Source organism: Orycteropus afer, unplaced genomic scaffold (assembly GCF_000298275.1).
Source record: "Orycteropus afer afer isolate SDZICR_OR568_19922 unplaced genomic scaffold, OryAfe1.0 scaffold00147, whole genome shotgun sequence".
Lineage (NCBI taxonomy): Eukaryota > Metazoa > Chordata > Mammalia > Tubulidentata > Orycteropodidae > Orycteropus > Orycteropus afer.
Window position 1 is genome coordinate 5,241,058 of NW_006921734.1, and position 26,837 is coordinate 5,267,894.

General features: G+C 39.6%; 1 protein-coding gene across 1 annotated transcript in view; it reads left to right on the forward strand.

Annotated features, from left to right (window-relative positions):
• Positions 1 to 26,837, forward strand: part of PDGFD (platelet derived growth factor D) — a 357,317-nt gene that overhangs the window by 233,273 nt on the left and 97,207 nt on the right. The window contains exons 2-3 of the mRNA XM_007946000.2: positions 972 to 1,176; positions 7,530 to 7,710. Coding sequence (XP_007944191.1) covers positions 972 to 1,176; positions 7,530 to 7,710 — 386 coding nt within the window. The remainder of the gene's footprint in view (positions 1 to 971; positions 1,177 to 7,529; positions 7,711 to 26,837) is intronic.

Sequence of the window (26,837 nt, forward strand, 5' to 3'; positions counted from 1 at the left end):
CTCTGGTAGCATAGAGCTAAGGCACTTGACTGCTAACCAGAAGGCTGGCGGTTCAAACCCACCAGCCACTCCTGGGAAGGAAAATGGGGCAATCTACTTCCCTAGTGATACTACCTCGGAAACCCAAGGAGGGGTCGCTATGAGTAGGGTCCAACTCAACGGCACATAACAACAACAGCAACATCTTCCACAGGCCTGTTAAGCTCCCTTGCCAACCTCACTGAGTTAAAGGTGTCAGCATAAACTCTGTGGGGGAGCACAAATAGATGTTGGCTGGGGGCCTGCTCGTTGGTAGAGTGTAAAGAGCTAAACTCTAAAATGCAAAGAACTCTGACGATTGCCTCATATGAAAAATGGATCTGTGGGAAACAAAATAAAAATCAGACCTATTTTAAGCCACAGAGAAACAAGGGGAGGGAAGGTATTTTTTATTTGTTTTTTAATGGTGGAGAAGCCCACTAGAAAATGACATTTTGAATATAAAGTATGTGGTAAAAAATAACATTAGATTCATTTTACTTGTTATTTATTCAATCATTCATTCCTTCAATAATATTTATTGAATCCTTCCTATGCCAGTCTTGAGGTACTGGTATACCATCAATGTAAAGAAAATATTTCTATATCATGACAAGAAGAAGATTTTGAAATTATTTGTTTATGTTGATTTCAATCTAAAGTGAGCCTGAGTTCTGAGATGACTGTTATTCTGCTTGTCAGAAATGATGTGAAGAGAGCTCCCAAAGCAAGAGCTATCAGGCATTAAGTTAGCTTCATGAAGAATCTCAGGGAGTGGGGAGATAATGGAAGAGATATATGCTGTTTGTTTAACCAGAAAGCTGACATTTGGTATTATGTTTTCAAATAATAGCAAGAAGTGCTTTAAATATGATGTGTTATAAACTGTTCTTTTTTTGCTTTCCTGTAATTGGAGCAACATACTAATTTCTACAAGTTGTGACTACTAACAGAGAGCAATCACCTCACAGACTTGTACCGAAGAGATGAAACCATCCAGGTGACAGGAAACGGCCATGTGCAGAGTCCTCGCTTCCCGAACAGCTACCCTCGGAACCTGCTTCTGACATGGAGGCTGCATTCCCAGGAGAAAACAAGGATACAGCTAGCATTTGACAATCAGTTTGGATTGGAGGAAGCAGAAAATGATATCTGTAGGTAAGTGGGGGAAATAAAAATTCAATCTTAGGGTACTCTTCCAAGGTATAAAAAAGATTAATTTAGAACACCCCATCAAACTTCCCTTTTGGGCCCTTTGGACCTACTGAGGAGCACCACCATTTTTTTCGGAGTCTTTATGGCAGCAACGGCAGACAAATGGCATCCTAAATAAAACTGGTGCACAGAATGTATTTGAAGATGGTCAGATAAATTGTCATGACTCAAAGAAACTCATGTCCAGGATTGTCAGAGCCAGACTGCATGACTTCAAAAGAAGGGAATCAATCCCTGTCTTTGTCACCTTCAGAGGAGCCTATATCCTGGGTCACCTCCAGTTGTCATGTGGCTTCACTGGGTTTGTAGCTGTTGTTAGCTGCCATCGAGTCAACCTCTACTTCAGGGAGGCCCCACACACAGGGAATGAAATGCCACTCAGTCCTATGCCACCCCCAAGATCAGTGACAGATTGCATCATCATGATCTATAGGGTTTCCACTGGCTGATTTTCTGGAGCAGGTCAAGCCTTTCTCCCTAGTTCATCTTGATCTGGAAACTCCACTGAAACCTATGCAGCTTCATAGAAAACACTCTATGGTTGAGTTTAAGGAGTAAAGGAGTATAAACCCCTGCTCACCTCCTGGAGCTGATCAGGGACACACAGTAATAGATAATACAGTAATGATTCCCTCCTTGGGAATGGAGGATGGTCAGGAACTGTGTCAGGGCTTTCCCCAAAATCACAGTTTTAAGACCTCAGATATGTGTGAAAAAGAAAGCAGACAACCCCAGTGCTTGTGTGTGCTCCTCAGAAGGTCTGTTGCTGCATGGTTTCTTGGCCAGCACAAGATGATAGCTGTGCCTGATAATCTTCTTCCTTCTTAGCATATTTATCAAAGAAAACCTGGGCTGTTGTTCTTGGAATTGTCCGCTCAGGGCATCTCATTCCCTTAATTAGCATGTATAAGACTTGGGGAGGATTTTTTTTCTCTCCTTTTTGTATTTTATGGCACGTACTTGTTTTGCATTGCCAATGAACTACTGAACTGCTAAATCCTTTCAGCAGGTTTATTTTCCTTTGAATAATAAAAAGAGGGTGCCGCAAATTTGGCTATCCTTTGTTGCATGTTTATTATGCTGACAGCTTTTATTATGTTGCTATTTTTCTGAAAATAACAGCAGTGACTATTACTTTCTAGGACCATAGAGGGTAATGTATGCCTGAAAGTAGAGCATAATACATGCAGGAAAAGCCAGTTAATATTTACAAAGAGAATAAACTAGAGCTGATCTGTGTCTTTCTAACCTTGAAAGGTAGAACTAATTTTCGGTGCTGGGGAAAAAAAAACGAGAGAGAGAGAGAGAGAGAGAGAGAGAGAGAGAGAGAGAGAGATTGTGAGGAAACAAAAAATTAATAATAATACTCTACTATAATATTGTTAAAGCTGATGACATGAAAGGGAAGCTACCAAATAAATAAATAAATAAATAAACCAAACTCACTGCCATCAAGTTGGATTCGACTCATAGTGACCCTTCTTTGGGTTTCCGAGGCAGTATTACTACGGAAGCAGAGTGCTCAACCTTTCTTCCGAAGAGTGGCTGGTGGGTTTGAACTGCCAGCCTTCTGGTTAGCAGTCAGATGCCTTAGGCACTACACCACCAGAGCTCCTGAAAGGGAAGCTTGTTGTTGTTGTTGTTGTTATGTGCCGTTGAGGGGACCCCTCCTTGGGTTTCTGAGGCAGTATCACTACGGAAGTAGATTGCCCCAGCTAGGGCTCCTTTATTGACCTGGGATTTTGATCCTGGTAGTGAGCCCTTCTGACATCCTATTGTTATTGTTGTTGGGAGCCACTGAGTTGATTCTGACTCAGCAAAATGCTTAAGTGCTCAACTACTAACGGAAAGATTGATAGGTTGAATCCACCTGGAGTTCCTTCAGATGAAAGGCCTGGTGAAGTACTTCCAAAAGGTCACAGCCTTTAAAAACCCCACGGACTATACAGTTCTACTCTGGAACACATGGCATTGCCATGAGTTAGAGTCAATTCTGTGGCAAATATTTTCATTTGTTTATTTGTTTTAGTGAGCCTTTTTGACATCCTAGACTAGAAAAACAGTAGAGAAGTCTTAAGTAGACCTCTCATCAAATCCAAATAGTCCTCAGAATTTATGAAGGGAGAGAGAGGAGTAAGATATGGGAAAAGAGGAGAAGAAGAAAAATAGATCAAAGAGGAGCTTCAGAACTCTACTTGAGAAACAAAATACTGCTCTCTGGACTTAAGAACCAGAGCTAAAATTACTCTGGCTTTGTGTGTTTTTAAACAACAATAACCTATTTGTGATCAACAAAGTTTCAATTGTATTCATGCTTTGTACAATAAATATGATTTATACATATTGTATATAAAATGAAATGCAATTGATTTTTGGAACCATCTGTTCCAAAGCCTCCTTGATATTTACATTGTAATATTTTATTGCTTGAATAATGATTCTTTGTTAGTGCTTTTCACCTTCCAAGCACCACATAAGCATTGAGTAATTAATTTACACAGCACCCAAGAGAGATCCAGCTGGTAAAATTATATAAACCTTCTTATTTTGCCCGGAAACTGAGGCAAAACACAAGGGGCTCGTAAATCATTGTCAGAGAAATCTAGTCACAATATCATTATTTTTCACCTGCTCCTTACATTACCCTGCCCAATCCAATAAGAGCCCTGAGGGACATGTGGTTAAGACCAATAAAACCATATTGATTTTCCTTCATATTCACAGGTGACATTTCTCATGCTAATTCCTCTTGATAACTGTGGTGGAAAAAAAAAAAATAAGGTGGACATGAACAGACTTCTCCCACTGACTCCTGCAATCCCCATCATTTGTGTTATGACGTTAGTATCTGAAGTTATTTTGGGTAGGGTAAAGTGGAGGAATGAGATACAGGCTGAAACTGAAGGGCGATAATTCTACTCATTGATTAGAAGGTTTCAAGGTCTTAAGGGTCTGAAAATGGAATAAAATTGTGTTGTTTTTGTTAGGGGCTGTCAAGTCAGTTCTAACTCATAGCAACCCTATTTACCACAGAATAAAACACTACTTCATCCTGTGCTATTCTCATGGTGGTCACTGTGTTTGAGATCATTGTTGCAGCCAGGGTGTCAATCCATCTCACTGAGGATTCCTCATTTTCACTAATCTTCTACTTTACCAATAATGATGTCCTTCTCTTGATAGCATGTCCAAAATCTGTGAGAGAAAGCCTCACCATCCTTGCTTCAAAATAGCATTCTTGCTGTACATCTTTCCTTTGAATTGTCTATTTTTCTGGAAGTCCGTGGTGTATTAAACATTCTCTGCCAATACCATAATTCATATGCATAAATTTTTCTCAGGTCTTCTTTATTCATCCTCTAGCTTTCACAGGTATATAAGGCTATTGAAAATACCATGGCTTGGGTCCATGCACCTTAGTCCTCAAAGTGATATCTTAGCTTTATAACACTTTAAAGAGTTCTTTTGCAGCAGATTTGCCCAGAGCAATATGTCATTTGATTTCTTGACTGCTTCTTCCAGGGATGTTGATTCTAGATACAAGTAAAATAAAATTCTTGCCCACTTCAAATTTTGCTCCATTTATCAGAATGCTGCTTATGGATCCAGTTGAGAGGATTTTTGTTTATGTTGAAGTGTAATCCATACTGAAAGCTGTAATTTTTGATCTTCATGAGGAAGTGCTTCAAATCCTCTTAACTTTGAGCAAGCAAGGTTGTGTCATCTGCGTGTCACAGACTGTTAATGAGTCTTCCTCCAAACTTGATGCTGTGTTCTTTTTAATATTGTCCAGCTTCTCGTATTATTTGCTCAGCATACAGATTAGATGTTGTTGTTGTTGTTAAGTGCCGTCGAGTCGTTTCCGACTCATAGCGACCCCATGCACAGCAGAATGAAACACTGCCCGATCCCGCGCCAGCCCCACAATCCCTGCTATACTTGAGCCCATCCTCGCAGCCACCGTATCAATCCATCTCCTTGAAGGCCTCCCCCTCTTTCGTCGACCCTCCACCCTACCAAGCATGACATCCTTCTCCAGGGAATGGTCCCTTCTGACAACATGACCAAAATAGGTGAGACAAAGTCTGGCCATTCTTGCTTCCAAGGACCATTCTGGCTGCACTTCCTCCAGGACAGATCTGTTAGTTCTTTTAGCAGTCCAGGGTACTTTCAGCATTCTTCACCAGCACCACAACCCAAAAGCATCAACTCTTCTTCGGTCTTCCTTATTCATTGTCCAGCTCTCACATGCATACGAGGCGATGGAAATATCATGGCTTGTGTCAGGCACACCTTAGTCCTCAAGGAGATATCCTTGCTCCTCAGCACTTGAAACAGTTCCTTCGCAGTTGACTTCCCCAATGCTACACGTCGTCTAATGTCCTGACTGCTGCTTCTGTTGGCATCAATTGTAGAACCAAGCAACGTGAATTCCTTGACAACCTCAATCTTCTCTCCATTGATTGTGATGCTGCTCATTGGTCCAGTTGTGAGGATTTTTGTTTTCTTTATGTTGAGATGTAATCCATACTGCAGACTGTATTCTTCAACCTTCATCAGTAGGTGCCTTAAGTCATCCTCACTTTCAGCAAGCAAAGTTGTATCGTCTGCATATCTCAGGTTGTTAATGATTCTTCCTCCAATCCTGATACCACGTTTTTCTTCATCTAGTCCAGCTTCTCGGATTATTTGCTCAGCATATAGATTGAATAAGTGTGGAGAAAGAATACAACCCTGACACACTCCCTTCTTGATTTTAAACCATGTAGTGTCCCCTTGTTCTGTTCGAACAACAGCCTCCTGATCAAGGTACAGATTCCTCATGAGTACAATCAAGTGCTCGGGAATTCCCATTCTTCTCAATGTTATCCATAATTTGTCATGATCCACACAATCAAATCCTTTGCATAGTCAATAAAACACAAGTCAACATCTTTCTGGTATTCTTTGCCTTGAGCCAAGATCCATCTGACAACAGCTATGATATCCCTTGTTCCACGTCCTCTTCTGAATCCGGCTTGAACCTCTGGAAGTTCTCTATCAATATACTGCTGCAAACGTTTCTGAATTATCTTCAGTTAGATCTTACTTGCATGTGATATTAATGATATTGTTCTATAATTTCTACATTCTGTGGGATCACCTTTCTTTGGAATGGGCACAAATATGGATCTCTCCCAGTCAGATTGAATAAGTATGCTGAAATGATACAACCTTGATGCATACCTTTCTTGATTTTTAACTACACTGTATCCCCTTTTTTCTGTCCAAATGATTGCCTCTTCATCTAGGTATAGATTCCACATGAGCACAATTACATGTTCTGAAATTCCCATTCTTTGCATTGTTATCCATAATTTGTCATGATCCACACACTTGAATGCCTTTGCATAGTCAATAAAACACAGGTAAACATCTTTCTCGTATTCTCTGCTTTCAGCCAAAATCTCTAGAAAATGTGAACAGTGTCACTGAAGATGCTCTACTGTGTTATGGAATGATGGGATAGCAAGGAAGGGCTTCAACACACAAATGCTTGTATGAAATATCTATAAAGGAATTTCTTATCTTCTTCAATACTGGGATTTTATGTTTCTCTAACTAATGTAAAGTGAAGCTATAGTTTTAAGCTCATTCACACTCTTTTTAAACAGTTGACATTTCTAATATTGGCTAACATAAAGCACTTCTGAAAGTTATATACTTTCCACCATGATAAATATCATGTTTTATGATGTGATCATTCTGAAAGACATAGTGTCTCAAATAAAAAGATAGCCCATCATGTCAATGTCCATGAATTTTCTGTAATGACAGTGCGATTCTATAGGATATATAAATACAAAAATAAATGCTTTCCTTTCTCAGTAGAGTACTTAAATATGGTAAATTATTTCATTCCAAGTAGGAATTTGTTTGAAAAACTTTATGTAGTAAACACTTGGGCATGCAACTAGAACTCTATCTCCTGAAATATGCCAACAGTTTATGATGATTATTTTTTTCCAAGAAAATTTTATAAGCCAGATGCTTAGGAAGTAGCCCATTTCAATTGTTGATGATTTGGGAACAATCATGGCTCAATGAGTAAAAGGGTTCCATCTGTCCAAATAAATTATCGAACTTTGAGTTTGGAAAACCTAGCTTCCCTTTTAATATTTATATAGATTATGATTTTCATTTCAGTTAGCAGGTCAGGAGAAATCATGCTTGTTAGTTTAAATTTCTTGGTGAAAGTATGGATGTTAAAGTTTAATGTAATGAAAACATGTTCATTTATGTGAAATTGATTTCAGGTATGATTTTGTGGAAGTTGAAGATATATCTGAAACCAGTACTGTTATAAGAGGACGATGGTGTGGACACAAGGAAGTTCCTCCAAGGATAACATCAAGAACAAACCAAATTAAAATAACATTCAAGTCTGATGATTACTTTGTGGCTAAACCTGGATTCAAGATTTATTATTCTTTTGTGGTAAGTAGCTTAATCAACCTATGATTAAAAGCAGACCTTGGTTTGATTAAGTATAATGATCATTTTCTATAGTTAAATACATCGGTGTGAGAATAAATGAACCTTATTTTACTCCTTGTTTTGATGAGTTTTAAAGTTAAAGGAAAAGATTGCTCTTTGATATGAAAAGTCATCTATGAAATTCCAGTCACTGAACAGAGACTTGATGAGTTTAGTTTAAATTATGACCCAAACATGGGAAAGATCTCTATTATAATCATAGAGCATCAGGGTTGGCAAGCATCTTGAGATCATAAGGTCCAACTCAGGACCCAGAGTTTGAATCTTGTACTCATGCTTACGAGCTCTGGTAGCGTAGTGCCTAAAGCACTTGACTGCTACCCAGAAGGCCTGTGGTTCAAACGCACCAGCCACTCCTCAGAAGGAAGATGGGGCAATCTACTTCCATAGTGATATTGCCTCAGAAACCCCAGGTCCGACTCGACGACACATAACAACAACAACAACAGCAGCCTTTTCTAACTTTAAATGATTCTGGCTGTTAGAAAGCTCCAACCTCATACTGAATCAAAATCTATTGTACAGTAAATTCTAATTGCTGGGTCACACATAGTCATACATCTTCTTTACTCATTCATCCAATAGTGAAACATAACAAGTTCTAGTTTTCTTGTCAAACTCTCTGATAGCTGCAGCAGATACAAAAGTAAATGAGACAGACAGGGCCCTTGAATCGCATGGAGCTTATAGTCTGATAAACATGAAAAACAATTAAAATGAGATAACAGCAGAAAATGATGAGTGATAAGACAGGAGAACTACTATGTGCTATAGGTTAAGCCCAGAGAGACATTGGGTAATTTTCTCTATAAATTATCTTAAATATTCCTAAATCCTATAGCCATTCACAGGATATTACTTTTTGTTCTGCCAGTAACTTCACACTTAATATCTCTCAATATATTTGTCTGTATTTCTTCAAGATGTGTATGTCAAAAAGGAACCCAGTAGTCTAAATGGCATTATTTAGACTTTGTTTTGTTTTGGTTATTTTCTTCTTAGGAATTAAATTTCAACTAGGAAAAAAACTTTCTTTTCTTTTTTTTTTTTTTTTTTCGTCTCTCATTATGATGAGTTATTAAACAGTAAGTAAATTCTACATCAGAACATTGTAAATGAAAAAAAAAACAAAACAGCATATAGTGACATTGGTTCCAGTTTTACTTTGAAAATAATCCATCAAGCATGATTAACATTATTCCAAACTCATGTAATGCTGCTTAGCATTGAAATGAAAATGTGAGCCTTCAGTTTCCACCTTTGTTCACTGTTTCAGGTGTTCTGTCATGCATCTATCCCTAGTTATTTCTGGACAAAGCAGGCTTGGCATATGAGAATGGTTTTGGATAGGCTTAGAGAAGAATCTCTTTTTATGTTGAAATATCAAGTGGTATTAGACCTGGTATGTATATATTCTGTGAAGCTATGCTCATGACTTAGTTCAGTGGTCCATAAGTTAAGCAGACACACTCAAACACAGTATCTTTAAGGCAAAAGAGCTCCTTTGGCAGGCAGCAGTAAAACTATGAGTTAGAGAGGAATTAATACTCCTGTTTGAGGTATTTTGGGTGATGGTGCAAGCTTATCTTTCATTTCCTAGCCCATGTGAAGTGGAATATTGGACAGCCTCTGTAGTTTGGATTGTGAACTATCTGACACCACTCCATGCCCTCCCTCACTCACTCATTCATTCATCTCCATCAGTACATTCAATTGTGCTTTTTAGAAATGACAGTTATATATATATATATTTATGTATATGCCTACTAGCTTCTTGACTTGCATTCCTCAAGAATAGCTCCAGGCTCTCATTCCTTTACTAATAGGTTTCTAGTACTAGATTTGGTCAACTAGGACCAAAGTACATTGGTGGACGAATTCCAAGAGGTAGAGTAAGCTTAACCTCCAGATACAAATAAACTTAAGATCTTTGTGGTTTTTTGACAATCTGTCTTAAATTTGATTCTTGTTCAACAGGGATAGAAGATCATATATGGCTTGACTAATACATTGAGAAGATCATTTTATTCATGTTTAAGTTTTTCTTGGAGAGATGTTAAAGTAGAGTTTATAAACACAAATGCTACAGGGACCAGACTTGTAACACAAAGTGGGAAAGTAAGCCAGGCACAAGATAGTAGGAAGATGGTGGGATTAAAAATGGTCGGACCTGTTTAAGTATATTTACATAATGTTTTTATAATGCTTTGCAGCCTGGAGGCAGCTGTTTTGAAACTCTTATATTAAAGAATGGTACCAAACCCAAACCAAACTCATTGCTGTTGAATCGATTCTGACTCATAACAGCCCTATAGGATAGAGTAGAACTGCCCCATAGGGTTTCAAAGACTATAAATCCTTATAGAAACAGAATGCCTCATCTTTCTCTTGCTGAGTCACTAGTGGGCCTTTTAGTTAGAACCAAATGCTTTAGCCACTGGCCCAAAATGTGAGCCTTAGAATCATTCCAAAGTGTCAAAGTGCTCTTGGAAAAACAGCAAACAGTTATTTGGTCCAGACCACCTTCCTTCTCTGTTCACCTTTCTGTCTCTATGCCTCCCATCACACATCTCTGCTCTTCTATCTCAGTTACCCTCTAGGTGAACAGGAATTTCCCCTGAGACTGTATAGTTAGGTGCCCAGGACCACAAAGTCTACTGTATAGAAACAAACCTATATGGTCCATACTCATAACTTTTTGCAATGCCAAGCCCAGTGTTCATTTTCAGCCTATTGTTGTTGTTGTTGTTGTTTGTTTTTTATTCCAGCAAAGTTTGGGAAACTAATGAATGTCATTAAGACCACCAGTTTTTGTTTGGATGATTCTATTAAGATTTTGTTTGATGATCTTGGAATTCAAGCCTGTATCTCTTTTATAGCACCAATCACTGTCTCCTTCTAGGGTGAAGCAGGATAGTCTAGCAGGATAGTCTTATGGTTAAAATCAGGTTTCACTGCAAAGCAGACTTTGGATTGAAGCCACATATCACCAGTTACTGAAATAATGAAATAATGAATAAGTTTCTTACACTTTTGTTTCACTTCTGAAAAATAGGGATATTAATTGAAATTGGTATGACATTTTAGGAGCTCTGGTAGCGTAGTGCCTAAGGCACTTGACTGCTTACCAGAAGCTGGCAGTTCAAACCTATCAGCCACTCCTTGGAAGGAAGATTGGGCAATCTTCTTCTGTGGTGATACTGCCCTGGAAACCCAAGGGGGGTCGCTATGAGTGAGGTCCAACTCGACGGCACATAACAACAACATGACATCTTAGAAAAATTATGAATACTTAGCACAATGCCTAGGATACAGCAAGGGCTTAATAGGTGGTAAGAAACTTTGGTGGTGTAGTGGATAAGGCATTTGGCTGCTAACCAGAAGGTCAGCAGTTCCAATCCACCAGCCACTCTGCGGAAGGAAGATGGGGCGATCTACTTCTATAAACATTCAGAGCCTTGGAAACCCAGTGGGGGTCTTTATGAGTCAGAGTCGACTCGATGGTAGTGAGTTTGGAGTTTGATTTGGTTTTGGTTTAATAAATGGTGGTGATCAGGATTGAATATATATCTGTCTTCTCCAGATACATGGTAGTGAGCTTTTGGAGGGTAGGACCAGTATCTGATTCCTATGTGTGTTATACCCAATGCCCTATACATGGCTATATAATGTGTTTGTTGAAGTGACTCCTAAAAAAAATGGTTCATAAGAACTGCCTAATTTCCTTTCCTTGCTCTCCTGATCAGCCTTCTATCTTAATTTCACTCCAAAGAGGAGAATATATGTCTTTAGAAGATATAATTAAGTAGAATGGATAAAAGCATAGTGTCTAAGGTATTTGACTGCTAACCAGAAGGCTGGGAGTTCAAACCCACCAGCCACTCCTCGGAAGGAAGGTGGGGCAATCTACTTCTGTAGTGATACTGCCTCTGAAACCCAAGGAGGGGTTGCTATGAGTCAGATCCGACTCCACAGCAGTGAGTAGCAAGAGTAGCAAGAGGTGATTGTCTAGATAAATTGGAAAATCCCACCTCAAATTCTATTTGTTTGGGAAATGAATGAATGGATGGTTAGGAATCTTTTCTTAAGGACTACTCATAGATTATCAGAAGAGTGGCCCAATTATAAGACTCCCAAAGGATGGTGTACAGAGAAGTGAACCTGTTTCTCATCTGTGAAATGGTGGTAATACTGCCTCTCTTAGTTAGTTCTATCAATTCAATTAGATAAAATTTTGTAAACCACTATGCCTGTAATAGGAGCTCTGGTGGTGTAGTGCCTAGGGCATTTGACTGCTAACCAGAAGGCTGGCAGTTCAAACACACCAGCCCTCCTCGGAAGGAAGATTGAGCAATCTACTTCTGTAGAGATACCGCCTCAGAAACCCAAGGAGGAGTCTCTATGAGTCAAATCAACTCCATGGCAGTGAGTTTGGTTTTTGTTTGGTTTATGGCTGTAATTTACAAAAATACTCGATTATCTGCTGCTGTTATTGTTAACATTATCATTGGCATTATTGTTAACATATCAGATAACAGGTGAATTTGGCAGTCCTGTACAAGCAGCCCAGTTGTCAGTGAGTGTATGTGCACATGCACACATACTGCTAACCGTAATTCACTTCCTTTCATGTAAGGTAGAAACATTTAATTGCGTATTGTAACAAATAAAATAACTTGCCTTTATTTCTGTGTGGTGTGTATATGTGTTTAATGGAGGGTACATTTTTTTTTTTAATTCAAAAATAAAAATTTAAGGCATTTAAAAGTTATTTTTTAAATTCTTTGTTTTATTAGTAAAGTCTATTTTATTTTATAAATTGAAATTTGCTAATCACGTTATAAACATAAAATAAATAAGCAAGTTTATCAGACCAGTTGGTTAACTCTATAGGTATGCATCACTTAATGTCCATGATAGGATACATTCTGTGAAATAGGACATTATGTGATTTGGAAGTTGTGCAAACACTGGTGTCCACAGGGCATGAGCTTCCAGACATAATTGCCAGGGGCTGCTGTGCTGCTCATGGCACAGGCAACTCCTGTTGGAGACATCTCAGGTGAGCTCAGGTCTTGCCCAAAGGGCAGCCCAGGTAGTTCCTACGGCAGATGCCTCAGGTGAACACTTAGCTGGTCCTGCCAAGCTCTCACCACCTTCTCTGCTAAGCTAGCTATAGGGAATGCCAACTGGCCCATGAGAACAAGCCTGGGGAGGGGATGGTGGGCCAAGATGACTGAAGGTAACTGAGCCAGGGCTGGGGTGTCAGGGTGCATACTTTTCCATCAGCGCCTTATAGGACCACACCAGCCAAAACATGGGGACTAGGCCCACTGAGTCATGGGAGCCAAGGGGGACTGCAGTTAGGGTTTGAGCCTGGACCTCCATCACCGCAGAGTAAATGGCTTCCAAGCTGCACATAGCAGCTGGCCAGAAGTGGGGCTCCAACCTCAAGATGAGGGTCTGCCATCCTGGTATTTACATCTGAGTGCCCCAGCCTACAGATGAATATGTGGTCAGACATTGCCCAATTTACGTTAAGCCATTCATGCCTCTATATCTCTGTAGTTTGAATTAACTTCAAATGGTGCAGTTTTCTATTGAGATTAAAACTCTACATGAATCATGCTTTTGTCTTACAAATAACTATTTAAAATAGAAAAAGGGAAGATGATGGAGAGGAAGCAGAGGTAGAAGAGGACAATGACAAGGAGAACAAAGGCATTGACCAAGATTCCTCATTTTAACCACTGTTACAGATTCTAATTTACTCATCAAAAACTTAACAGTTAGTGAAACAAAAACAAAATAATCAATAACAGAATAAAAACAGGTGATTCATCCTCATTCCCTTAAGCAGAATTTCTCAACAAAGCTAAACAATAAAAGACTCTATTACCTTTCTCTTTAAAATGTGTAGAAATCTCATCGTATTTGCATTGTTATTGCTAGCTGCCATTGAATTGACTCCCAGCTCATGGTAACACCATGCACAACTGAAAGAAACACCACCCGATCCTATGTCATCCCCATGATCGGTTATGGATTGGACAGTCTGATCCTGTTTTGGTCCTTGTGACTCTCCAACAGAAAATACCACAAATATGTGGTTTTAATAGCTTATTCTCTTACAGTTTTGGAGGCTAGAGATCTAAGTTCAAAGTGCCAAGCTCTAGGGGCTGGGTAAAAGCCCCTCAACCTTGGGCTTCAGCTCTGCCTCTTGCTCCTGGCCCACTGGAGCTAGAGGTGTTTCTTCACTCAGGCAGCTGCTGGCTGCCGAGGCTAATAAGCCCAAGATAAACAAATAAAAATGACACAGTTCCAATATCACCAAACTACATGGCAGGCTACTAATTCAAGTCCAGAGATAGTGCCAAGATTGGCAGGAAACATGGCAGGCTGCTAAATGAAGACTTGGTTACATGCAGGGTCCAAGTGTGCCAAAAAGCTAGAGACCATTCCCAAATCTTCTCCTTATATACTGGAAGCAGACCACATCCCTAAAGCATCTACTCAGCTGCTTGTGGGAGATTCCACCACAGAGTTGATTGCCAGTCTCATCACAGGGAATATGGGAAATACAAGCAACTGCCCAGCCATTCAAAACCGGGCTCAGCCAAGTTGAAACATAACCTTAACCATCACAGGGCCACAGGGTTTTCATTGCCTATTTTTCTGAAATAGATTGCCAAGCCTTTCTTCCTAGTTTGTCTTGGTCTAGAACCTCCACTGAAACCTGGCCATCATCATAGTAACACGGAAGCCTCCTGACAGACAGGTGATAGTTACATTGTTTGAGAATCAAACCCAAGTCCCTTGCATGGGAGGCAAGAATGCTACCACTGAACCCCTTATTTGCATAGTCAGATAAAAATTATTGGGTATTCTGAACATTCACTGGTGTTCTGACCACTCAAACCAGGGTTATATATAGATCCAGGGACCATTATAGTAAAAGTAGGGATCCTCATGGCAGAACCTATTTACTTCAGTTTCTTCACCTCACATTTATCCCCCAGGAGATTTGGGAACTATCAAAGATGAAATATTGTTTATCAAATGCCTACTATGAGCCAGGCCAGACACTGTCCTGGGCTCTGGAGATACAACAGTGGGAAAGATAGGCAGTGTCTCCCCTCAAGGAACTCACACTTGGTAGTGAAAGGAAACAGCCAATAAAGATGTAAGTAAGTAGGTAAATTAGTGCATCCATACAAACATAAATTATTTAAGGTTCAACAAAAGCTATGAAAAAGATAAAAGAAGATAATGTGATAGAAAATGTCTGGGAAGGGGCCTGCTCTCATAGGAAGTAAAGGAAGGTATGATCACGTAAAATATGGGTTGAGACTTGAGATATTAAGAGGCAATCCTGCAAAACTATGGTAGAAAAGTGCTTTAAGCAAAAAGAATAGCAAGGCTAAGACCCTCAAGCAAAAAAGAAAAGACAACTTTCCTTAGATAGTTTACATTCCCTTGGTGTCCTGGAGTTCAGGCTATTGGAATTAAACTAACAGAGAAAGAAGTGGAACAGTAGTTAACTTCTCTCTTGGAGAAAAGTGAGGAAGGGAGTTTCTTTTGCCCTTCTTAGCCCATCCAATTAAGGATATCTCTCAAGTCTTTCAGTTTTTTAAAATAGGGTAAGGTAACTAAAACCAGGGGGTCAGCTGAGACTAGACACTAATGTCAACAAGATATCAAACAATGTGGGGCAGAAAGAAAACTAAGGGAATGGTTAAGGTCAGATGGGAGGATAGGAGTATGGAACTGACAAATACAAATACCAATGCACCTAAGAAAATGTTGCAGTAGACTATCAAACTGGCAAGTCTAGGAGCTTTGATGGGTTGAGACAGACATTCTTGTACTTAGTCTCATTTTGCAGCATGTTATTAAAAAGAAAAAAAAAAAAAAAATCCGAACAAACTCACTGTCATTGAGTCAGTTCCCCTTTGGGTTTCCGAGGCAGTAAATCTTTAAAGAAGGAAATTGTCTGTAGTCTTCCTTCCGTGGTGTGGCTGGTGGGTTTGAACTGCCAGCATTCTGATTAACAGTCAAATGCCTTAGCCACTACACCGTACCTGTTTTTAAGTGTCCTTAGACCTCAAATTTCACCAATTGCAGACCAAATTTTCTTTCTGCGGCAGTTAAATGAATCAGTCATTTTAATCAGATTGTTTTCCTAAAACTTATATACATAATGAGAACTTTAATAGATTTCACTGGAGAGTAAAAAGCAATATTTAATATAATCTTGGTGCAAAGGATCATTTGACAAAAGGAGTAACTAAATCTTGAAGCAAATGGTGAAGATGAGATGAAACAGGAAATTAGTTTCTTCCAGATAAGGGTGAGGGAAAAGGAGGAAGGTCAAAAAGGATTAAAGAAGTAGGAGGAATATAGGAGTCCCCAGGTGGGAGCTCTGGTGGTGTAGTGTCTAAGGCATTTGAGCGCTAACCAGAAGACTGGCAGTTCAAACCCACTAGTGACTCTTCAGAAGGAAAACTGGGCAATCTACTTCCGTAGAGACACCACCTTGGAAACCCAAGGAGGGGTCACTATGAGTTGAAATGAACTTGATGGCAGTGGGTTTGTTTTTTTGGGTGGTGCAAAAGTTTGAGTCTACCCACTCAGAAGAAAGAAATTGTTATCTACTTTTGAAAAACCATCCATCAAAAACCCTGTGAGGTCACCATGAGTAGGAAGTAACTTCACAAAAAGGGATTTGATTTTTTTGGTTAGGACCCAAGAATGTGAGATAAAATGAAATTCCATCATATTATTTGGCCCTGGCTGATTCAAGTCATTTTTACTAATCATGCATTCATTAAGGCATTTTGACTGCTAACCAGAAGCGTGGTGGTTGAAAGCCACCAGCTGCTCCTCGGAAAGAAGACTGAGCAATCTACTTCCACAGAGATACTGCCTTGGACACCCAAGGAAGTGGTCGCTATGAGTCGGATTAGACTCAATGGCAGTGAGTTTTTATTATGTAATATTCTGGATATTCAGTTAAAAGAAACAAAGTCCCTGCCCTCATAGAACTTATAGTTTGGTGAATATAGTCTTGATAATAATAGTAAAAATAATAATTATAAATTACAAAATAATAGTAAAAAGAATAATAATAGTATCTAACCTTTTGGGTCACTGTGAGGATTGAAGTATGAAACTATTATGCAGTAGTCATGTAGTGACTATCAAGTTGAAAATAATTTGCTGCTGTGAAATCATGCATTAAAGCTTCATTAAGACTGGTTGAGGAAACATTCAGAACTTAGAACTGCAGCATCTTAGAGCTATAGTGCCTAGATCAAACCTCTTATTTTACAAGTGAGGTGATGTAAATCAAGCAGTGACCATGGGAAAGTTAGGAATTTGCATGTGGTCACAGAGCTCACCATAGTGTTATCCAATGAGACATGAAAGATGTGGACCCTCTCCAAAGAAAAAGAAATATATCCAAAATTACGCATAAAATTCTAGGCAGTTAATGAAACCCCTGGTCTTCTCCATGATGCCCTTTGGGTCCACAAATACCTGTTAAGAACTACACATATATTCCCTTTCCTTGCTACCTAACTTTTGGAATACTTTCTGCCATGTTGACTGGTTCTTTCTGACGTAAGCAGTGTAGGAAATAATACTTCATTGCTGTAATTAATTGTCCTTATAAACCCTGTGTGTTAATCACTTGAGCAGATGACTCCCCATGTGCTGAGTAAACACATTTCCAGCTTTAGAGGGACACTGTTTAATGACACTTGGACAGTCCAGCATCCTGTTTATCTTGTATTTAACTATATGGACATTCTACAAGTAAACTTCTATTCTTGAAAGCCATAAAATGTAGTTATTTTAGATGACTGTGACTCTTTATGTACTTGTAACCTTTTCTATGTAACTGCTCTTTGATGCAATAATATTTTGGTAAATGAAGAAAATGAGAAGAATGAAAAAGGAAAAAAAAAAAAACCACGTATTCATTTGTATTAGAAAATGGCTTCCATTTTTAAGATATGCTTAAAAGAGAGTAGTATATCTTTCTTAAAGAGCTAGGGGAAAAAAATGAACCTCAGTAAAAATTACCTCCACCTAATGTTCACTTATAAATCCAAGAAATATTTCTGACGACTTACTGTGGATAATAAAATGAAAATGATAGTCCTGTGAGAGAGAAAGGCACACAATTATAAAACACAGAGAGAAAGGCACACAATTAAATTACAGTGATAAAATACATATGGAGTATTTCTGGCACACAAGGAAGAACGGCATTTAACCTCACAAAGACAGGAACTTCTGGGCTAAGTTAGTGAAAAGAGAAGCCCAGGAAGAGGGCATTGCCCAATCAAAGACACAAAGGCAAAGAAAAGCAAAAGTCTCACAGTATCCTGGTGAGTTAATTGAAAATGTTGTAGGAGAAAGGTACTAACTACTCACTATCTTTTCTTTATGCTAGCCACTAGAAAAGAAATACAAGAAGCCAAAAGGTAATCGGAATAGCAGCTTTATTAATGGTGGTCCAAGAAATGACAAAGTTCATGATCCCTTGTAAAATTAGAATAGAGAACTTGGTTGGGGCCTGAGCCAAAGTGGAGGTGTAGTGGTTGTTCAGTGGTGGAATTTCCACACTCCATGTGGAGTTCAGTTCCTGGCCAATGCACCTCATATGCCCCTCTAACCATCTGTGAGTGGAGCTTGTATGTTGCTGTGGTGCTGGACAGGTTTCAGTGGAGCTTCCAGACCAAGACAGACTACAAAGGCCTGTTGATCCCCTTCTAAAAATCAGCCAATAAAAGTCTGAAGAATCACAACAGTCTGATCTGCAAATGATCATATGGATGTCGCAGTATCAGGCAACATTTCATTCTTTTGTGCATGGCACCACTGTGAGTCAGAGCTCAATGACAGCTAACAGTAGTGTTGCAAATTCATACCCAAGGACTCTATTCACAAACTAATATCAAATGGATCCAGTGGTGCTTAGCAATGGATCCAGTGGTGCTTAGCAAATGGGCCCAGAAAGTGAAAGAGAATCCATGACCCTTCCCAGTGAGTGATGCTGGAAGCAGGCAGCCAAAGAGAGAAATGGGAAAATGTGGGGAGGAAGAATGGAAGAAGGGGCCATGGGAAGGAATATACGAAGAGAGAGAACAACAATATTTGTCCGTGTCCCATATCTGTGGGCTGGAATTTAGAGAAAAGAGTTTACTCCCACAGAAGAGCCAAGAACTGTGTGCACATGAAGGGTCCAAGTTCACGATGATTCTTATGTATTGTTTATTTCAATCTGTCATCTTTGTAACTCAATGACACCCATGAATGGTTCTATGGAGAGCTAGCAAGCCTGTTCCCTCCTCGTAAGGATCACCCTCACCTACTGACCGAGAAGCTAATCATCCCAGGAACTTTGGGGAGACAACAGTCTCCTCACTCAAGCGAACAAAGGAATTAGGAATCAATCATATAGACAAGATTCATTCAGCCTTGAAAACAACTGCTTCTTAATGTTTCTGTTATCAGAGGGAATGTGACAGATTAAGGCTGACCTCCATTCAAGATTGCTTCTTTCACCTGTGAAAAAATTGAGCTACAGATTCAAAGTGACTCTTCCTTCATTTTGCAATTTAAAATAGCAGCCAGACAGCAAAAAATCAAAAAGAGATTGAAAAGGCAGAGAGTCACCTCTGAAAAAGAAAGATACATGAATAAATAATCAAGTAATCATTGCTTCTTGGCAAGGCCCTGCTAATCACTTCCTGATTGGTCTCTCTACCTCCCATCTCCTCTACCTTCAATCTGTCCTGCACATGGCTGCCAGCTAGAGCTGTGATCATATCATTTTCAAGCTCAAAATGTGAGTGACTCCCACTTTCATATAGAATAATTTTCAAACACCTCACTCTGACACTGAGAGCCTTCCACATTCTGACCCCAACCTAAAATTGTGGCTTCAATTCTCCTCTCTCTCCTACACAAATTTGTCAGTCCAGATAAGGAATGTTATCTTCTCATCGCCCAACTATCTTATGATTTCCCACTTCTTGTCCCTGCAAGGTCCTTGAGTGGTTGCAAATGGTTTGTACTTGACTACTGACCTAAAGATTGACAGTTCTAACCTACCCAGCAATGGCCTGGCAATCAGCTTCCATAACGGGCAATCCCTAGCAATTATGTATATAACATTTTCCCCTCAAGAATTGAAGCCCTCCTCTGCCATGTCAAAGTCATGTTCACATCAAAAATACTATTGACCCCTGACCTCTTCAACCCTACATGCTCTTTGCCTCCATCAGACACTATATCTTTATCAACACAATTGTGAGGGTTTGTGAGTTCAAAATCTACTGGTCAGGAGATAGGCTGGAAATTCTGGAAGTCTTCTTTCCCACAATCAGTGGGCAAAGCAGTAGAGGAAAGAGGGAAATTCTGTAAACATATTTAGTTATAATCTGGAGGAAGACTTTTCATTCTGAAAACCTCCAGTTTTCCTCTTAAAGTCTTCAATTGATTGAATGAAGCCCCCTCATTTAATGGAAGGTAATTTGCTTTACTTAAGGCCAACTGATATAAATGCTTATCGCATGTAAGTACTTCATTTCACCAAACAATGGGCACCAATGGGGCTAAGCAGCCAAGTTGCCACACAATTAACCATTCCAGTCCCTGTCACTTAAAAACCATGATTATGATTATCTTGGCACATTTCTTTCCAGTCTTTGCTTATTGTATAAAAACCTATGTACATCTCACTGTCTTTACAGGAGTGAAAATTTATTGAGGATTGTTGTTGTTGTTATGTGCCGTCGAGTCGGCCCCAACTCATAGCAACCCCTCCTTGGGTTTCTGAGGCAGTATCACTATGGAAGTTGGATTGCCCAACCTTCCTTCCGCTGAGTGGCTGGTGGGTTTGAACTGCCAGCCTTCTGATTAGCAGTCAAGTGCTTTAGCCACTATGCTACCAGAGCTCATTTATTGAGGATAGGAACTGTCTTATTCCTATAGGGCCTATCACAGTTCATTGCCCAAAGTAGGTCTCAAAAATGTTCAACTGAACTGAACCTATAAGTATTCACTGGATACCTGTGATATACCTGATGTTATGGAGTAAAAGCAATAAAAACTAATCCCTATTGGTGTATAACAGAAAATATATTAAAAGACCATGGACTGTGTTTCTCCAGACTTTGGGACTGGAAGACTTTTTCCTCTCACTCTAGTGTTGCAACCATAACAACATACCAATGGACCTTAGCTGCTTTGCTCAAAAGCTCAGATGCTTTAGAGCAGGTGGGATATGATTAGGAGTAAAGATAGAGTTGGGGTCAGTGTAGGGGGCAAATGTTGGGGCATCTGTGGAATGGAAAGGGCATATATAACTAGACATTGTGACTCTAAAAGTCAGTGCTCATTGCATTTTAACCTCAAGGAGGCATATGATTGTATCATAATAGCCTGACCCTGGCAGCTCTTAAATCAAGCTTTGTATTTGTAACATCATTGTTGTTGTTGTTAAATACCATTGAGTCGGCTTCAGCTGATAGCGACCCTATGTACAACAGAATGTAATACTGCCCAGTCTGTGCCAGCCTCACAATCCTTGCTACACCTGAGCCCATCATTGCAGCCATTGTGTCATTCCATCTCCTTGAGGGCCTTCCCCTTTTTTGTTGAGCCTCCACTCTGCTAAGCACATCCTTCTCCAAGGAATGACCCCTTCTGACAACATGATCAAAGTAGGTGAGATGAATTCTGGCCATTCTCACTTCCAAGGAGCATTCTGGCTGCACTTCTTCCAGGACAGATTTGTTTGTTCTCCTGGCAGTCCATGGCACTTTCAGTATTCTTCACCAATACCACAACTCAAAAGCATCAACTCTTCTTCAATCTTCCTTATTCATTGTCCAGCTTTCACATGCATATGAGTGGATTGAAAAGACCATGCTTGGGTCAGGTGCACCTTAGGAGCTCTGGTAGTGTAGTGCCTAAGGCACTGGACTGCTAACCAGAAGGTTGGCAGTTCAAACCCACCAGCCACTCCTCAGAAAGAAGGTTGTACAATCTACTTCCATAGTGATAGTGCCTCGGAAACTCAAGGAGGACTTGCTATGAGTCGGGTCCGACTTGATGGCACATAACAACAACACCAGTCTTCAAAGAGACATCTTTGCTCTTCAGCACTTTAAAGAGGCCTTTTGCAGCAGATCATAGCAGATACAATTTCAGTCCTCTGTTGATCTTGCTGCTGAGCTGCCCTTCCATGTGAAGAAAGAACATTAGCAACCTTGAAAGACTCACAGATTCTCAATAGTCGTAAAAAGGTCTCTGGGGTACATACAGTTTAGTGTTCCAGGGAGTTTTTGCTGAGGCCTCAAGGGTTTTGTAGGTTTTTAAGGAAGTCCAAAGACATTAATTTGATTTTTTGAGATTCTGTATACAGAGTGGAGGATATGTGAGTCATAAACACTCAAGTTCAAATCTATGCATTATCCATAAGACTTGAGACACACATCATTTAAGCTCTTCAAACTGCTGTTTCTTCATTTTAAGATGGAAAAGATCTATCTATACCACAGAACTGTTTGAGGATTATATTTAAAATATATTATTTGGTACATGGTCTATGTACAACAGATAGAATTATTAACAGTTATCATTAAAAATGTCTTATGGTTATAATCGAATGTGAGTTCACCCACAGATGCATTGGAAAAAAGGCCTGGTGATCTATTTCCCAAAAAAGCAACCAATGAAAATCCCATGGAGCTAAGTTCTCCTCTGACACAAGTTGGGTCTTTTAAGTTGGAATCAGCTTGACAGCAACTGACCTATGGTCCTTTAAAGAGTCTTGGCTACCACGCATCTGTCAGTTTGTTGTGCTTTGGCAGCTTTCATGTTGCTATGAAACTGGAAGCTATGCCATCAATATTTCAAAATACCAACAGGGTAACCCATGGTGAACAGCTTCAGCAGAGCTTCCAGACTAAGACACACTAGGAAGAAAGATCAACTTCTAAAAATTAGCCAAAGCACACCTTATGGATCACAATAGAACATTGTCAACATTGGCCATGGCATCAGGAGGGATCAATTCTGGAGGAGGGTATCATATTTGGAGGGTAAACAAGAGTGAGGGAGACCCTCAGTGAGATAGATTGGCACAGTATTTGAAACTATGAATATGACATTTCCAGGTATGCTGAGAATTGTGAAGACAACCCAGGACCAGGAAACATTTCATTCTGTTGTACATAAGGTTTCCATGAGTCAGAGCGTATGCCACAGAAGCTTTCTATAGTTAATGGTTCTTAGAAACAGTTGAACACTTGAGAAACTCTTAAGAGGACAGACCTAGGAACCTACATTTTCAGTAGGAAATCCACAACCCTAAGGCAGTTTGGGAGGAGCTCTGGTAGCATTGTGCCTAAGGCACTTGACTGCTAACCAGAAGGCTGGCCGTTCAAACCCACCAGCCACTCCTCAGAAGGAAGATGAGGCAATCCACTTCCTTAGTGATACTGCCTCAGAAACACAAGGAGGGGTCGCTATGAGTCGGGTCTGACTTGACAGCACATAACAACAACAACAACAAGGCAGTTTGGGGAGGACCAGAAGCCAAAGACCAAAACTAGTTTTATCTGGCTAGGAGCTCTGGTGGTGTAGTGCTTAAGGCATTTGACTGCTAACCAGAAGGCTGGTGGTTCAAACCCACCAGCCCTCCTTGGAAGGAAGATTGGACAATCTACTCATGTACTGCCTCGGAAACCTTAGGAAGGGTCACTATGAGTCAGATTCCACTCAGTGGCAGTGAGTTTTGGTTTTTGGTTTGGATGCTACATTTAGATGTACCCTCCGTTGGCACCCTTTGAACTGTTCAAGAAAATATCTTGATATGTACGTTTAATATTGAGTTCAGTATTAATGGTAAGACGGGATTTAAAAGGTTCCTTGATGTCACTAGAGCTCTGGTGAGCCACTGTTTAAGGCACTCAGCTGCTAACCAGAAGGCTGAGGATTCAAACCCACCAGCCACTCCACATGAGAAAGATGAGACAATCTGCTTCCCTAAAGATTCTCAGCCTTGGAAACCCCATAGGACAGTTCCAGTCTTTCCTATAAAGGAGCTCTTGTGGTGTAGTGCCTAAGGCATTTGATTGCCAACCAGAAGGTTAGCAGTCCAAACTTACCAGCCACTCTGCAGGAGGAAGATGGGTCAATCTGCTTTTGTAAAGATTTACTGCCTCAGAAACCCAGTGTGGTTCACTGTGAGTTGGAATCGACTTGATGGCAGTGAGTTTAGTTTGATGTTTTGAGGCTTTCCTGTAGGATCGCTGTGAGTTGGAATCCACTTGATGGCAGTGGGTTTGGTTTGGTTTTTTGAGTCTTTCCTATAGGGTGGCTCCTCGGAAGGAAGATGGGGCAATCTACTTCCGTAGTGATACTGCTTTGGAAACCCAAGGAGGGGTTGCTATGAGTCGGGTCCGACTCGACAGCACATAACAACAACAACATAGGGTCGCTATGAGTTGGAATAAACTTGATGGCAGTGGGTTGGGTTTGGTTTTTGATATCAATTCTGTAGAAAGACACTCATTCATTCCTTATTTAATTCTGCACAACACTATGCAAGCAGCCCTTATAATATTCCTTTGGCTCAATTACAAGCCAGGTCTCTGAAGTGTGTTGTTGTTCAAGGCCACAAATACTTGATGTGATCTTGTGGCATCTTTTTCATGGAAATGCTAAGACTAACTATTTTTTCAAAGAGAAAATGACATACTGGCCCCATAGTATTTTAATCTTTACAAAAAGAATTATCTCTACAACATACAGAAAAGATATGTGAATAGCTAATAGAAAGTTACTTAATTTAGCCAAGGAAAATAATAAAAGAGAGTTTTTTTATTTAATTGTTAAAAACAAGAGTATAAATATGAATAAAAAAGTCTTAACAAAAAATCATTTCTGAAGGGAAATCAGAATTATACAGTAGGTCTCTAAATTAAAATTTTAGACTAGAATCTAATTATGATTTAATGGTAAAATTAATTAAACAACTAAACCAATTAATTAAACAAACTAGTACATTTTCTTCTTAGCCTTTTGCAAAAGTTTCCCTTGTGTAATAATAATAGTAACAATAATAAGTATGTTATGTATCAATATGAAAATAAAATGGTTATTCCTGAGGCCTACTGCAAGCAAAGTGGTGAAAACAGATCTTATTTTTATGCCCCTGTTTTCCTATTTTAATCATCTACAACCCTGTCTCACCTCCAACCCACCTCCATCAAATGCCCGGAAGTTCTTTTCTAAAATCAATATATTCAACTGACTACGGGATCTTTCAAGTGGACTAAGCTGCAAATTAATTCATGGATTCTTTGACCTGCTTATTCATTCTGTGTATATTTTGAGATCTCTGTCTCTGCCAGTTTCCACATAGACAAGACATGAACCATGCCCTCAAGACAGTCAAGTGAGGCAAACATGATGGCATGATAAGCAGTGATTGAAACATGAAGGAGAGTTTTGGGAGGGAGGAAGAGATAAAGCCATTATGTCTGAGGGAAAAGAGAAGGGGGTCAGAAAATGTTTCCTGTAGAACAGCTGACCCAAGGAAAAAGCAATGAAACATTCACTCCCAGCAGAAGGAATAGAATGAGTCAGTGACTAATAACCATTTAAACCTTCCATCTTAAATTATTTGCATTTAAAAGTAATAAAGACTAAAGCTAAAAGGAAGTCCTTTTCAGGCTTGAGCTATAGAGTTTGATTTAGGTGGCATGCAGCATCACAATTCCAGGAAAATTGTTTTTAACCAAGTGTTGGCATTAGAACCAGCTAAGGTTTGTTTTGTTTAATATAAATGTCTAGAATTTATCCCAGAGTTACTGAATCAGAATCTCAAAAAAAAAAGTTCCTCAGGTGACTCCTATGTGCTGCCCTTTGAAACAGGACTTCTCTTAACCAAAGATTATTAGTGGTTACCAGGGGTAGGAGGGAGGGAGAAAGGGGAAATCTTTGTTTGCAGGGCATTGAGTTTATCCTAATGGTGGTGGAATATTTTGGAAAAGGATAGCAATAATGGTGGCACACCATGAAAAATATCATCAATGTTGGCAAATGTCTTGTTGTGTACGTTTTCACCACAGTAAAGTAAAAAAAGAAAAAAGAAAGAAAAAAATATTATGTCTCTTCAAAAATATTCTTAAATTTGTAAAGCAGAAACCAAGAATTCATTCCAGTCTGAGGGTACCACCCCCAGCTTCCTTGAATTTACAAGGCTTTCACTGCTTCAACAGCACTGTGCCCACCATACCTTATGATTTTTGTTACTATTTCTTGTTTAGGTATCACTGTTGTTGTTGTTATGTGCCCTCGAGTCGGACCCGACTCATAGCAACTCCTCCTTGGGTTTCCGAGGCAGTATCACTACGGAAGTAGATTGCCCCATCTTCCTTCCGAGGAGTGGCTGGTGGGTTTGAACCACCAGCCCTCTGGTTAGCAGTCCAGTGCCATAGGCACTATGCTACCAGAGCTGACATGGAATATTGCAGACAATAACACACCTTAATTGTATTGTGTCTGTTTTGCCAGACCCATCACTTAGCACAGTGGCCCACAGTTAACACACCCCCCCCCCAAAAAAAGAAAAAAAAAAACTGCCATGGAATCAATACTGACACATAGCAACTATATAGAACAGACTGCAACTGCCCCTTAGGGTTTCTAAAGCTATAAATCTTTACAGAAACAGACTGGCTCATCTTTCTCCCATGGAGCAGCTGGTGGGTTCTAACCGCTGACCTTTTCGATAGTAGCCGAATGCTGTAGAGTTACTAAGTAAATATTCCTAAATAGATTAATGTTTTTGTTCAGTAAGCTTCTGGAACACCTACAGTGAACATTTCTAAGCATGTAGTAAGATTGGAAGAGATATAGGAAAGCACTTTGTAAAATGTAAATGTCCCATGTAGTTTTGAGGTATTGAAACAAATTACAAGGTTTGATTCTTAATCCCATTAAAAAGCTCAGTAGGTTAGTGTTTCTGCCATTGAGTT